The sequence below is a fragment of the Apodemus sylvaticus genome, chromosome 14 (genome assembly GCF_947179515.1).
Source record: "Apodemus sylvaticus chromosome 14, mApoSyl1.1, whole genome shotgun sequence".
Classification (NCBI taxonomy): domain Eukaryota; kingdom Metazoa; phylum Chordata; class Mammalia; order Rodentia; family Muridae; genus Apodemus; species Apodemus sylvaticus.
Window position 1 is genome coordinate 89,746,713 of NC_067485.1, and position 12,944 is coordinate 89,759,656.

Here is a 12,944-nt window from a genome sequence, read left to right on the forward strand (position 1 = left end):
GAAAAACCAAAAAGAAAAAAAAATCACCCATTTCATTATACTAATGCTATTTGATAAGGTACACAGAGATCAACCAATGACTCACATGAAGTACTATCTTGAAAAAACAGAGAGCTCAGATTTTTAAATAAAAGGAAGTTGCTGTTAATCTTGGAAGCTAGATAGCTTGAAATAAAGCTTCAGATTGATTCCTGAAAATTCACAGGCAATAAGGAAGTAATTCTTGTAACAATTCTTGCAAAGCAAAATTCTGTAGCCTAGTTCTTTCAATAACAGACCTATCTATACAAGGCATGCTACCTTCTAGAACTTTCTGGAAAAATCCTAACAGAATCAGCTACTATATCCATCACTCCTTTCATATATTTGTTGAACAGTAGCTTTTAGTATAACCACTTCAAAAAGCCTACTCCCTGTGACAATAACTTTATAAAATTAGCCCATTAGGTATGTATGTATGTATGTATGTATATGCATTATATACATAATATATAACTAAGAATATATGTAACTCCAATCCATTCACTTGACAAAGAACCCACAATCTTTTGTCCTTATTATCTTGTAGTTTAATTTTGACATGTATAAAATCTAATTAAATAAAAATTACAGTCTGGACTTTGGTTTTCTTTAGAGTTTCTTTTTAAAATACCATGTGAAAAAGAGAACAAAAGTAAACCAAGCAAATCCTGCTGACCTATCCATTCTACTTGCATCAAATTCCTGAAGATGCAAAACAATAAAAAACTTAGTATCACTTGGATGAACCGATGGAGGGTCCTATAAAATGGCAGACCAGTTTTATACTCCATTTCCAAAGGACCCAGGGACTTCTTAAGGGGGTATTGTAAATGAGCCTAGAAGAGACCATCTAAATGCTACAGTCAAAGCATGGCAGACTACAACAACACCCAGCAAGTCCTGCGTCTCCGGCCACCTTCACCCTGCTTAGTAAGAGCCAAGGTAAATAGAGCCAGGAAATCAGTGTGTGAACGTCATGTGGTAGACATGAGAAGATGAAGTCTGGGTTAAATGGGTGGTAGCTTTAAATTTGAGGAGCCTTTCTGGGCCTGGAAACAAATAGGGACACTCCAGATGACTGCACAGGGGAGATAGAAGCAGCATGCCTTGCTGGAAGCATATCAAGAAATGAATGCTTGGCTGACATTTTTGTGGAAAGGGTATAGAGAATACTCAAAATAATACTCTCCAGAAAAAAAAAAAACTAGAGCAGAATTAATTTGAAAAAGAAATTAGAATTGGGAATGTCAAGGCATATATTTCTTCTATTATTTCACTTATTTTTGTTTGTTTTAAAATAAATATCGATGTGGTAAAATTGTGAAATATAAATGTGGTTCTGTTTTGCTTGGGGATATTCATTTACTCCTTGGTAATCTTGAGTCAAGACAAAGGACCATTTCAAGAGAGAGAGACTGATCATTAAGAACACTCAGCAGACAGCAACTTTTCAAAGAGAAGGCAGAGAATACAATGCAGTGTGTGCAGATGGGCTGGAAATGAAGTTTTAGGGGAAAACAGAAACAGCAGTTCCAAGTAGACTGTGACTTGGATGTCTAGACACTATAGATCTATTTCCATGAGATACACATGAAACAAGTAAAAGGTATCTCGTTAAATCACAAACACAATGGGCTGAGGAAATGGCTCAGTAGGTAAAGTGCAAGCCCAATGACCCAAGTTTGGAGTTACCCAAGAATCTGGTAAAAGCCAGGTATAGAATGTAGGCATCTGTTATTCCGATGTTCCCTACTGGGAGATGAGACATAGAAATTAAGAGTTTTTAAGAGTTCACAGGTCAACTGGCCGATGTATGTAGTAGCAGAGACACAAGGTAGACAGGTTGTCCTGTAACCATGCATAAACCTGCACTACACACAGACACATGTACACACACACACATAATATGTGGTGTATGTGTGGGCACATGTTTCTCTATGTGCACAGACGCCACTTGTATATGTACATATGAACATTTGTTTAGAGCATGTGGATACCCACGATTGATGTCCAGAATCATCCTCCATTCCTCATTCATTTTGCTGAGTGAGGCAGGGTCTCTCAATAAAAATAAGAGTTCATTACCCATATGACAAGTCTCAACAGCCAGATTTTTCAAGGGACATTGATTGTCTCCACCTTCTTAGGCTGAATGAAATTCCAAGATGGTCATCATGCCCAGCAGGTATTTAGGAGGATCCCTAGTAATCTATACTCCTAACTACATGCTTGAAGGCAAGTGTTTTGAGTACTAAGCTGCCTCTTCAGTCTATTTAAATTTTGAAATCTGGACTGCATAGCCAAGAGTACCGGCCTATCTGTTTCCTCCAAGGTTTGTTCCAGTGTGCTAAAGATACACATCAGTTACCAGGTACAGGCAAACCATTCAACTTACTTCTTGGGCAGCTTCATTTTCTTCACCTTCTCTTCGGCATGTTCATCTGCTATACCCACATGACATCCCAATGCCAGCAAAGTCCTGGAAAGCAACACCAGAGATGAGCCTGAAGAACCAAGTCCTTACATCTGAAAGCAGCCAGCAGAAGACCATGTGAGAGCTACACCACATCATCCACCTTGTAAGAAGAGTGCAAGGCTCTCCTTCCGAAGGTAAAGGAAACACATATCCACCTGTTTACTTCCAGGTAGGGGGAAAGACACTGAACACTGGAATGGCTCAAGCTCTTAGCAGTGGAAAGCTGACCCCCCCCCCAGACTTTTTAATAGCTCTGTTTCTAATGGATGTCTCTGTGTATGGCAAATCAGACACCTGGGTCTGTACAGGAGGGCTAGCACTACTGTGTTCTACTGTGTACCCCAATTTGAGTATAGGTAGGAGCTACTTCTCTGTACCTTGTTATTTCCATATTCTACTACGACCTTCCTGGTATTGCTCTCTCCCATAAAGCAGATTAGTATTAAATCCTCAAAGAGACTTATTCATTGTACTTTACATTTTTTAGATTTATTTTATGTGCATAAGTGATGTATCTTAATGTACATATGTGTATTGTGTGCATGCCTGGTGACTGTGGAGGTCAGAGAAGATACCAGATTTCCTGAAAGTGGAGTTATGAACGATTGTAATTTACCATGTGGATGCTTAGAACTGAACCTGGATCCTCTGCAGAAGCACTTATCTCCTCTAACTGATGAACTAGTTCTCCAGACCTATTTATTGTTTTTTTTTAATATTTTGTTTGTTTGCTTATTTGTTTAGAGGGACACATATATGAATAGAGGTCAGTAAATCTTGTGGAAGTCAGTTTTCTCCTTCCACTGTGCAGGTCCTGGGGGTCAAATTGCATTTGTCAGGCTTGGTGGCAAGTACTTTTACCTGCTGAGCCATTTCATCACTGAAGTGGGTTATTTGTTGTGATTATTGGAGCTATCAAAATGTCTTAATATATTCCCTTTTAATAGCCTTTCAAGGTGACTTTCCTTTTTTGTTTCAAACAATACCACAATGAATACCCTTATACTTACTAGAACCTGTGACTGCCTCATCCATCTACCTACCTAGACATACACATACATGTCTGCCTGTATATTTTATCTAGTCCTCTAGATATAATTGCATGGATGGATAGGTGAGTGGAGAAATATTAATAAAATAAAGACTTTAGTGATTAAAACAAGAACAGAAAAACGCCAAATGGAGTGAATCCAAGTTGTATTTATTCAATATCAGTATCCTGAAGCAGAAAGTGTGTTAACCATTGTCCCCTATTCAATCATCCATTCAGTAAATATTTGTTAAATGCCTAAGTGCTGAGTCCTGTGCAGTCAGTGGACAGTAGTAACTTATGATCTGGGTCTTTGGATCAATGAAGTATGCAGAGGGCTAGGAACTATCAACTGGGAATGCCAAAGCCAGCTTAGACAATAATGTTTGGATTTATTTTAAATTTAGGTAATTAGCATATGAGTGCATGTGCACCAAGAGATCTGATTACAGCATAATTCCTAAGCAGCTGCATGTGTGGATGCACATCCTATATGTACTTTAACAGCTCCTATGTTCCTATCAAGGAAAATTGATACCTCAACATTACATTTTTCAAAGGTAGCGGCTGTGAGTCTATGCTGACAAAGTCACATTGATGATGGTTGTAAAGTCCCTAAGCCATGGAAAAATCAGTTGGTATATGCCATCTCCTTATGGTCTTTATGCTTTATAATTTTATTTTGTTTTACCTATGTTTCTATGTGTGGGTTTTGAACAAGAGTGCAGCACCTAGAACTGGATTTATAGGAGATTGTGAATCTTCTGTGAGAGAAGTCTGTATCTATAATTATTGTGCCATCTCTCCAGCCCTTTCCTATGGCTCTAATGAGAGCCAATGGCTTCTGCAAACTGTGGTGTGACCTTCTCAGTAGAGATCCGTGCAGCCTTTTAATCCTCTTCCCAGGAGCCACGTCCTAGAGAAAGTGTGCCTTCATCTCACACAGAGAATAGACACCACAGGCAGGCCTGAACAAAGGCCCAGGGCAGTGGGGGCATGCAGGTTAGTGCTATGGTAAGGCATGCTCCAAGGTGCAGAATGCCCCGCAGCTCTCAGAGGGTGAGAGGGAAAGGCACTTACAAAGGATAAAACCAGATAAAGTTGAAACCACGGCAAGTTACACTTTTTATAAATACCTTTGAGATCTACCATAATAAGAATAGCTATTACCTCAAAAATAAGGCTCTGTTGGCATAAGGGGTTAAATAAGGAACAGAATACTCCAGGCAGACAACACAGCCAAGGTCTGTGGATATGTGCGGTAGGGAGAGCAGAACTGACTGGACAAGAGGGACATTCGTAGGTTACAGGTAAAAAGGAACCCTGAGCACACTTGACATCTGCTCTAAGCTCAGGAAATGTCTCTTATGAAGTGACTCACAGTTCTATGTGTTAACTCCAGTGGGTCTCATTATGCAGGTATTTGGTCAAACATTATTCCAGATCATTCCACAAAGGTGTTTTGTTTTGTTTTGTTTTTGATTGAGAACAACATTTAAATAGCCTGACTTTGGACCATGTGAAACTATAAGACTGACCACCCATCTCCCCCAGTCAAGAACTGTGTTTCAGGAAGAATCCACTGGACTCAAAGTGCTGCTATTTGATTCTGTAGGCTAGTCCATTCCAACCACATATATACCCAAACCAGTGTGTGTCTCTCTGTCCATGTCTCTTTCTCTCTGTATCTGAATATGTCTCCATGTCTCCATGTCTGTATATGAATATTTCTATGCCTCTTTCTATCTACTCCTCTGTGTGTGTGTGTGTGTGTGTGTGTGTGTATACTGGTGAATCTGTCCATCTGACTCTGTATGTATGTGTTTTGTGTGTATGTGTTTAAGTGTGTGTGTGTGTGTGTGTGTGTGTCAGGGGTGTCTGTCTGATTTATCTGTCTCTATCTCTCTGTCTCTTTGCATAAGCTGTCTACCTTTTTCTTCCTGCCTGCCCCACTTCCTCTCCTCATAATGATATGTATGTCTGTCTTGAAGCACCACATTCCTCTTCTCTCTTCTCCTCTCCCCCGACCCTCTGTGAGTGTGTGGCAAGCGTGCATATATTCTAAGAACCTGGTATGCCTGTCAGTGTAAATGTGTGTAGGAGAAGCAAGCTTTTCCCCCTTTACTCTGACTTTTAAAGAAACCATATTTGTGAACCCAAGTTAGCTGTGAGATGCAATAGGCATATGTTCAGAATAAACTCATGAGCTCTCATTAGCATTCCCTTCAGGGAAAGGCACTACACACAGGTGTCTACTGATTCATCAGACCAGCCACCAGGAGCTGTTAGAAGGGAGATTAGATTATACACCACAGCCAAAGGTTTAGCATACTCTACGCAAATTTGTACATTTCTACACTCAGCTGGCCTAGCCATCAATTGTTAAAGTGACAAGGGATATACTGCATATTTAACTAAATTATACTGTAAAATACAAGGAAATAACAAGCCACCATGAATTATGGAACAAAATGTGTGAATGCTATGTTATGACTACAAACCAAGGCCAGAGCTGCAGAGTGTCAGAGAGGCTTGTGGTGACAGAGAATACATTAATTAGCTCAACCAGCCTGGTCATAGTCTGCCATCAGTAGGGTCTTTATTGACCTATTGTAGTGGCTATTCCTGGTTGTCAACTTGACTATATCTGGAATGAACTACAATCTAGAATTGGAAGGCTCACCTATGATCCTAATCTAGAGGCTCAGAGATATAAGTTTCTGACCTGGATCTTGGCATGGAGAACTTGAAGCATAGTGGCTATGAATTTCAGAAGATTAAGACAAGGAGATCTTGAGTTCAAGATCATCTGGGATTAAAGGCATGGAGGCACATGCCTTTAATCTGGGCCACACCCTCTGCTGGAGACCCACACGCCTGTAATCTGGGCCACACTCTCTGTTGGAGATATATAAGGACATTGGAAGAAGGAAGATTTACTTACTCTTCCTTGCCTGCTTGCCTCGTGGGACTGAGCAACTGCTAGATCCTTGGACTTCCATCCACAGCTGCTGCTGCCCATTTTTGGGGAGTTGGACTATAGACTGTAAGTCATCCGACAAATTCCCTAACTATATAGTAACTGCCCATATATTCTGTGATTCTAGAGAACCCAAACTAATACACCTATGGTGCACACACCCCTTCCAGGAAGAGACCAACAGAGCCTAAGATCACTCCTAATGTGTCTATTTGCATGACATTAAATTGCATCAGCAATATGTGGCATGCCCGAGCCCTAGCCTTGCATAGGAAACATTATTTAGGTTTTATACCTTGAGTTTGTGGTAAGTAGTTTCAGTGTGAATTACTCCTTGCTCTTAGCAAACAAGACACAAAGGGACAAATACAGAAGCATGTTAATATAAGGGACTAACTTGACTGAAAATAGTTCCACTAAGGACAGGTCTGAAGATGGGTGAGGGACAGCAGGGTTGGAGACATGGCTCAGCTGTTAAGAACACTTGCTGTACTCACTAATAAGTGGTTATTAACCTAGAAAACTGGAATACCCAAAACATAATCCACACATCAAATGAGGTACAAGAAGAAAGGAGGAGTGGCCCCTGGTTCTGGAAAGCCTCAGTGAAGCAGTATTCGGCAAAACCAGAACGGGGAAGTGGGAAGGGGTGGGTGGGAGGACAGGGGAAGAGAAGGGGACTTGTGGGACTTTCGGGGAGTGGGGGGCTAGAAAAGGGGAAATCATTTGAAATGTAAATAAATTATATCGAATAAAAAAAATTAAAAAAAAAAAAGAACACTTGCTGTTCTCCTAGAGGACACAAATCCGCTACCAGGACCTGTGTCCAGCATCTCACTATGGCCTGTAGTGTAACTCCAGCTCAAAGGAATCTGACACCTTATCTAGCCTCCACAGGTGTACACACACAAACACGCATGCACATGTGCGCACACACATACATGTACACATTAATAATAATAAAATAATAAAAGTTATACAATTTTTCAAAAACATTTAAATTTTAAAATAAAATCTTTATCCCTTTATTTATTCCACCATAGCCACAGGAAGATGGCATATCTCAAATCTCTACTGGCCAAGTAACAAAATATAAAGATTCTGTGGGGGTGGAAATATGGCTCTGAGTCAAGTGCTTGCTTTGCAAACATGAAGACTTCAATGGGATACTCAGAACCCAGGTTTAAAAACACCTGTGTGGCAGTGCATGTCTGCAAACACAGCACCAAGGAGACAGAGGGGGACGAAGCTGCCTGTGACTCGCTGGCCAGCCAGTCTAATTGAATCGGTGAGCTCCAGGTGCAGCGAGAGGCTCTGTCTCAAAAATTAGGGTGTCAAGTACTTCAGAAAGGCACTGGTATCAAACTCTGGTGTGTGTGTGTGTGTGTGTGTGTGTGTGTGCAGAGATGTACATACATATACTGTACACACATATACTGTATGAAAGTCTGCTTAAGATCTAAACAAAGAATTTTCACCTGAAGAAATTCGGATGGCCGAGAGGCACCTTAAGAAGTGCTCAACATCATTAGTCTTTAGGGAAATGCAAATCAAAACAACCCTGAGATTTCACCTTACACCAGTCAGAATGGCTAAGGACAAAAACTCAGGAGACAGCAGGTGCTGGCAAGGATGTGGAGAAAGAGGAACACTCCTCCACTGCTGGTGGGGATGTAAGATGGTACAACCACTTTGGAAATCAGTCTGGAGGTTCCTCAGAAAACTGGACATGACACTTCCGGAGGTCCCCGCTATACCTCTCCTGGGCATATACCCAAAGGATTCCCCGGCATGCAATAAAGACACATGCTCCATTATGTTCATAGCAGCCTTATTTATAATAGCCAGAAGTTGGAAAGAACCCAGATGCCCCTCAAAGGAGGAATGGATACAGAAAATGTGGTATATTTACACAATGGAATACTACTCAGCAATTAGAAACAATGAATTCACAAAATTTTTAGGCAAATGGTTTGATCTGGAAAATATCATCCTAAGTGAGGTAACCCAGTCACAAAGGAATACACATGGAATGCAATCTCTGATAAGTGGATATTAATTAGCCCAGAAGCCCTGAATACCCAAGGCACAAATCGCATAACAAATGACTCCCAAGAAGAAGTATGGAGAAAGTCCTGATCCTGGAAAGGATTGATCCAGCATTGGAGGGGAATATAAAGACAGAGGAAAAAAAGGAGGGAGGTGATTGGAGAATGGATGGAGAGAAGAAGGTTTATGGGACATATGGGGAGGGGGGATCCGGGAAAGGGGAAATCATTTGGAATGTAAACAAAGAATATAGAAAATAAAAATATTAAAAAAAAGAAAGTCTGCTTAACTCCTATAAGTAACTCTCTTAAATACATTAAATCAGTGCTCTTTAAGATAACTGTGGATAAGGGCTAACTTTCTCTTCATTTCTATTTTATCAGTCTGATGAGGTAAATAAATATAATAAAAACTGTTCTGTAAAGTTAAAACATTTAAACCAAGATATATAATGTATGTGCCTCTATTTTTAAATGTTACATTTATGAAAGTTTCTCCTTTAAATTGTCATGAATATTTCCATCCACTTAATTTTCATATCTAAAATCAGCACAGACCTGTAAAAGTTTGTGACTGGCCCAGTCCCTCGCTCACACTCTAAACAGCACAGTTAGATTCTAGAACTCTTGTATTCCTTAATTCCTATGATTTAAAGCAATCATAGGCTTTCCTTTGGGAAATACTGATGTATAATAATAATACCTACAAATAAGAGGGATCACCTTCAGTAGAAGCCATGGAGTAGTAGGACCAGATCTGACCCAGGTTAAGACCCATAGGCTTGTGTGGACTTTCATAGTTCCTAGCTGCCAAAGCTGTGGACCCAAGGAAGAATGCCAAGTGATTCCGGAGTGAGGCCCACAGGCAGAGGGAGGTCTCCAGCCTCCAACTTATGGTACAGAGCCAGGCAAGATAAGAACTTACCATCTCAGTTCCTGGCTCTCTGATAAAAACTAGGAACAGAGCTTCTCTCTAGCCATATCCATACTACACAGGAAGAGAACACGCTACCCTACTAAGACTTGCCTTCTTAGGAACATGGTAAATACCCAACTGAGAAAAGAAGTTTGAATTTGAAAATAGATGATAGATAGGTAGATAGATAATAGATCGAAGAAATAAATAAATTAGAAAGATTCAACCATCAAACAACTCTAGAGCCATGTACGAGCAAATAAACAAAATCAACTCAAAGTCAAATTTCCAACAAATATTGATCCAATCCAACTGCATTTCATGGAAATTTCTACAGTAGAAATAGCTTCCCAGCAGAATAAAAGTATAATTGATGTCAATACTTGGCATCCTGAACTTTATAATATATAAAGGCACTTACTTGAGGGTTTCAAGTGACATCTGCAAATTGTAGTTGCGTTCCTGTTCCGGAAGCTTGCAGAACTCCACCAGACATGGATGCTGTCTCTTGTTGTCATCTCTAACCTGAAACAGGAAGGAAAATCAGCCAGAGGATCCTCCAGTGGGAGACACAGTTGTGTGGGGACAAATGGGGAGGTAGAACTCCCTGACAGTTGACCCTAGGAAGCTTCTGGGATCTTCAAGTGTCTGTTGAAAGGTTAGCATGGTCTACACTCCCTGCTCTCTTCCTTGGGCTTAGCTTAGCTCTTACCTCCCACAGGCCTCTGCCATGCTGGCTCCATGAGCCCATGAGCATGCTCACTGGGTTCCTTCCAGAATCGGCTCAAATCTCCCATTTTCCCATAATGTTTACTCCATCTGCCTTTGTAATGTAGTAATCTGCACACTGACCCTACTGACAATTTCTTTTAATTGTGCATAATATTGTGTGGTAGTAAACTAGATCATTTGGGATGGAGGGGTTTGCTTAGTAGTAGCCCAGACCAGCCTTGAATTCACTAGGTAGCCCAGACAAGTTTCAAACTCAAGATCCTCCCGCCTTAGCCTCTGTATGCTGAGATTGCAGGCCTGCAACAACATGCCTAAAAGAGTGGCCCTTTATTTGGTTTACTGTCTATCTCCTTTCACTAGACAACAAAGGCAGGTGTTCTAGCTCTTGGATAATATCCATGCCCTGACACATGGCACTAACATAGAAATGAACTCTATGAGAAGATATGACAGTGACTTTAGATTTACTTAGTAGTACTTTTTCCATCTAGAGTTACTCTGCTCAAGGACATGAATAAGCCACATGACTGGACACAAAAACGCTGTGGTGCCTTTGCTTACTCGTTCCAGCCTTCCTAATAACCTTCTGAGATCACAAATGAACTCATGACTTTAACAGATAGATTAGCGCAGTAAAGACTTTCTTCAGAGAACTCTTTGCCAATGTTCCTTGATATCCACTGGGGTCTGGGTGTAGGATTTTATCAAGCTTGCTAGAACCCAAATCCAAAATTATCCATGGATGCTCCAGTCCCTTCTCTGAGATGGCAGCATCCATACACAGAGCCCATGGAATGTGTCCACTGCCTGCACGTTTTAAGTCCCTCTGAATGACTTCCAACACCTGAAGAACAACTCAAAGTTACCACTGATGGAAATTGTTTTTCCAGTTGTTTTCTTTTCTTCTTTCTTCTTTTCTTCTTTGCACTCAGGTTTTGTTGTTGTTGTTGTTGTTGTTGTTTTTTATAGCTTACATGTGATTGAATCCAAGAATATAAAATCCAATGGTAAGAGCCAAGAGCCAAGTTCATTAGTGGTCACACCACATTCAAGATTGCAGGAAGAAATTAATGAAGATGTTCTCTATTCTTGACTTAGTAATTAAATTTTTGTAATCTTTGTAAAGACCTAAATTACATAGGCATCCCTGCCCTGGTGGCTCCTTGATGACAGCCATAAGCTGTGGCAAACGAATTACTCCATGGGAATAATTACCAGGTTCTATATATGCCACTGAAAGAGTATGCAAACGTGAGCTTTTTTATCTTTAAAGCCAAATTAGAAATCATGACTTTATTCCTTTCTTTCTCTGGATCATTAGAAATGAATAGGAATTGCAAATGAAGCAGAGTTACAAAACCGAGGACTCCAATTCTTGAGTCCTAAGTTTTAAACAAGAAAGTAAAAATAAATTAGCACTGACACAATCCCCTATCTGTATAGTCTCCATCTACTGTTCCACCCTCTGCCAGGAAGAGACAGCACTGCCATGCTTTCCAGGAGAAGAGCCTTGCCTATCCCTCCCCTCTCTTACTGTAGCCTGTTCTCGACTTTGGAAGCACGCCTGCAATGTCTCACCACCCCCATCCTAGGCACCAGCCTATAAGAGACCCATCTCTCCTCCAATACCTGTTTTACCCTCTCTGCCCCTGCCACATTACTCATGCTTTCAAAGCATCAGAGTTCGGTGGGCCCCAGTGCAAGGATAAAAGCATTTCACCTCTTATCATGTTAGCCCCTATAAAATAAAATCACACTGTGACCAAAACTCTTTGTCGAATGCCTTCTGTCTTCATGGTCTCTCTGCTCTGTACCATGGTCCCTTGGGTCTCTAACCTGTGGCCACTGTCAGGTCACTGGGAAATGTTCCATTTTTCTTCTACCTCCTTTGATACATTTTGAGTCTCTGCCTAGATCAGAACTCTGATCTCTGCTTGCCAAATTATCTCCTGCACCTCTAATCTTTGAGTTCACCTAGAAGCGTTCTTTGATATCTAAAAGGAAGCTCTACGTATTTTTCACTCTGAGGTTGTATGTCTGTCCCTCAACTAAACACAAAGTCCCAAAAAGCCACACAGTCAAACCCAGTGATTCAGGTCTGTGATCTCAGCTATCCAAGAGGCTAATGCAGGGAGATCTCAAGTTCAAGGTCAGCTTAGACTACAGAGTAAATTAAAGGCCAGCTCGGTCAACTTGGTGAGATCCAAGCTCAACAAAGAAAGTGAAATATGGACCGGGGGTACATCTTAGCAAGAGAGAACACTGTTCCCTTTCCTATCTGGAAACTTGGAAGGCTTGGCATATAGCAGGAAGAGCCTATGTGATGTTAAATGGAACTAGATTTAACCAACATGTTATGAGAATTATTTCATTTTGTTGTTAAGCAAAACAATTTGCTGGAAACCATTTGTCTGAGGTCATCTTATGACCTTGTGAAAAAACATCTCATCTGTTTACTGAAAAACCAGTAAACAGCTGCCACTATACGGGAATTCATTTTGTCTTTTGGACAAACTCTTTAATTAATCTTCCAAGCCTATAACCATCCTCAATGGCTTCACAATGAAACTTTTGGTGAATTTTGTCCATGGTTCCTCTGGAAACTGACACATTGATAACCTCCCTCCCTGGTGATTTTAGCCAGTGGTTCAATCTTATATTTATCATTTATCTATTTCCTTGGTTTTTAATGAAGCCAAGTTAGGTGGGTGACTCAAATCTGTAAGGCAAGCAAATGGGAG

General features: G+C 40.6%; 1 protein-coding gene across 1 annotated transcript in view; it reads right to left on the reverse strand.

Moving 5' to 3' along the window:
- The window catches only part of Ryr2 (ryanodine receptor 2), a 466,338-nt gene that overhangs the window by 238,612 nt on the left and 214,782 nt on the right, over window positions 1–12,944 (reverse strand). The window contains exons 24-25 of the mRNA XM_052156653.1: window positions 9,893–9,996; window positions 2,417–2,500 (exon numbers count right to left, since the gene is read on the reverse strand). Coding sequence (XP_052012613.1) covers window positions 2,417–2,500; window positions 9,893–9,996 — 188 coding nt within the window. The remainder of the gene's footprint in view (window positions 1–2,416; window positions 2,501–9,892; window positions 9,997–12,944) is intronic.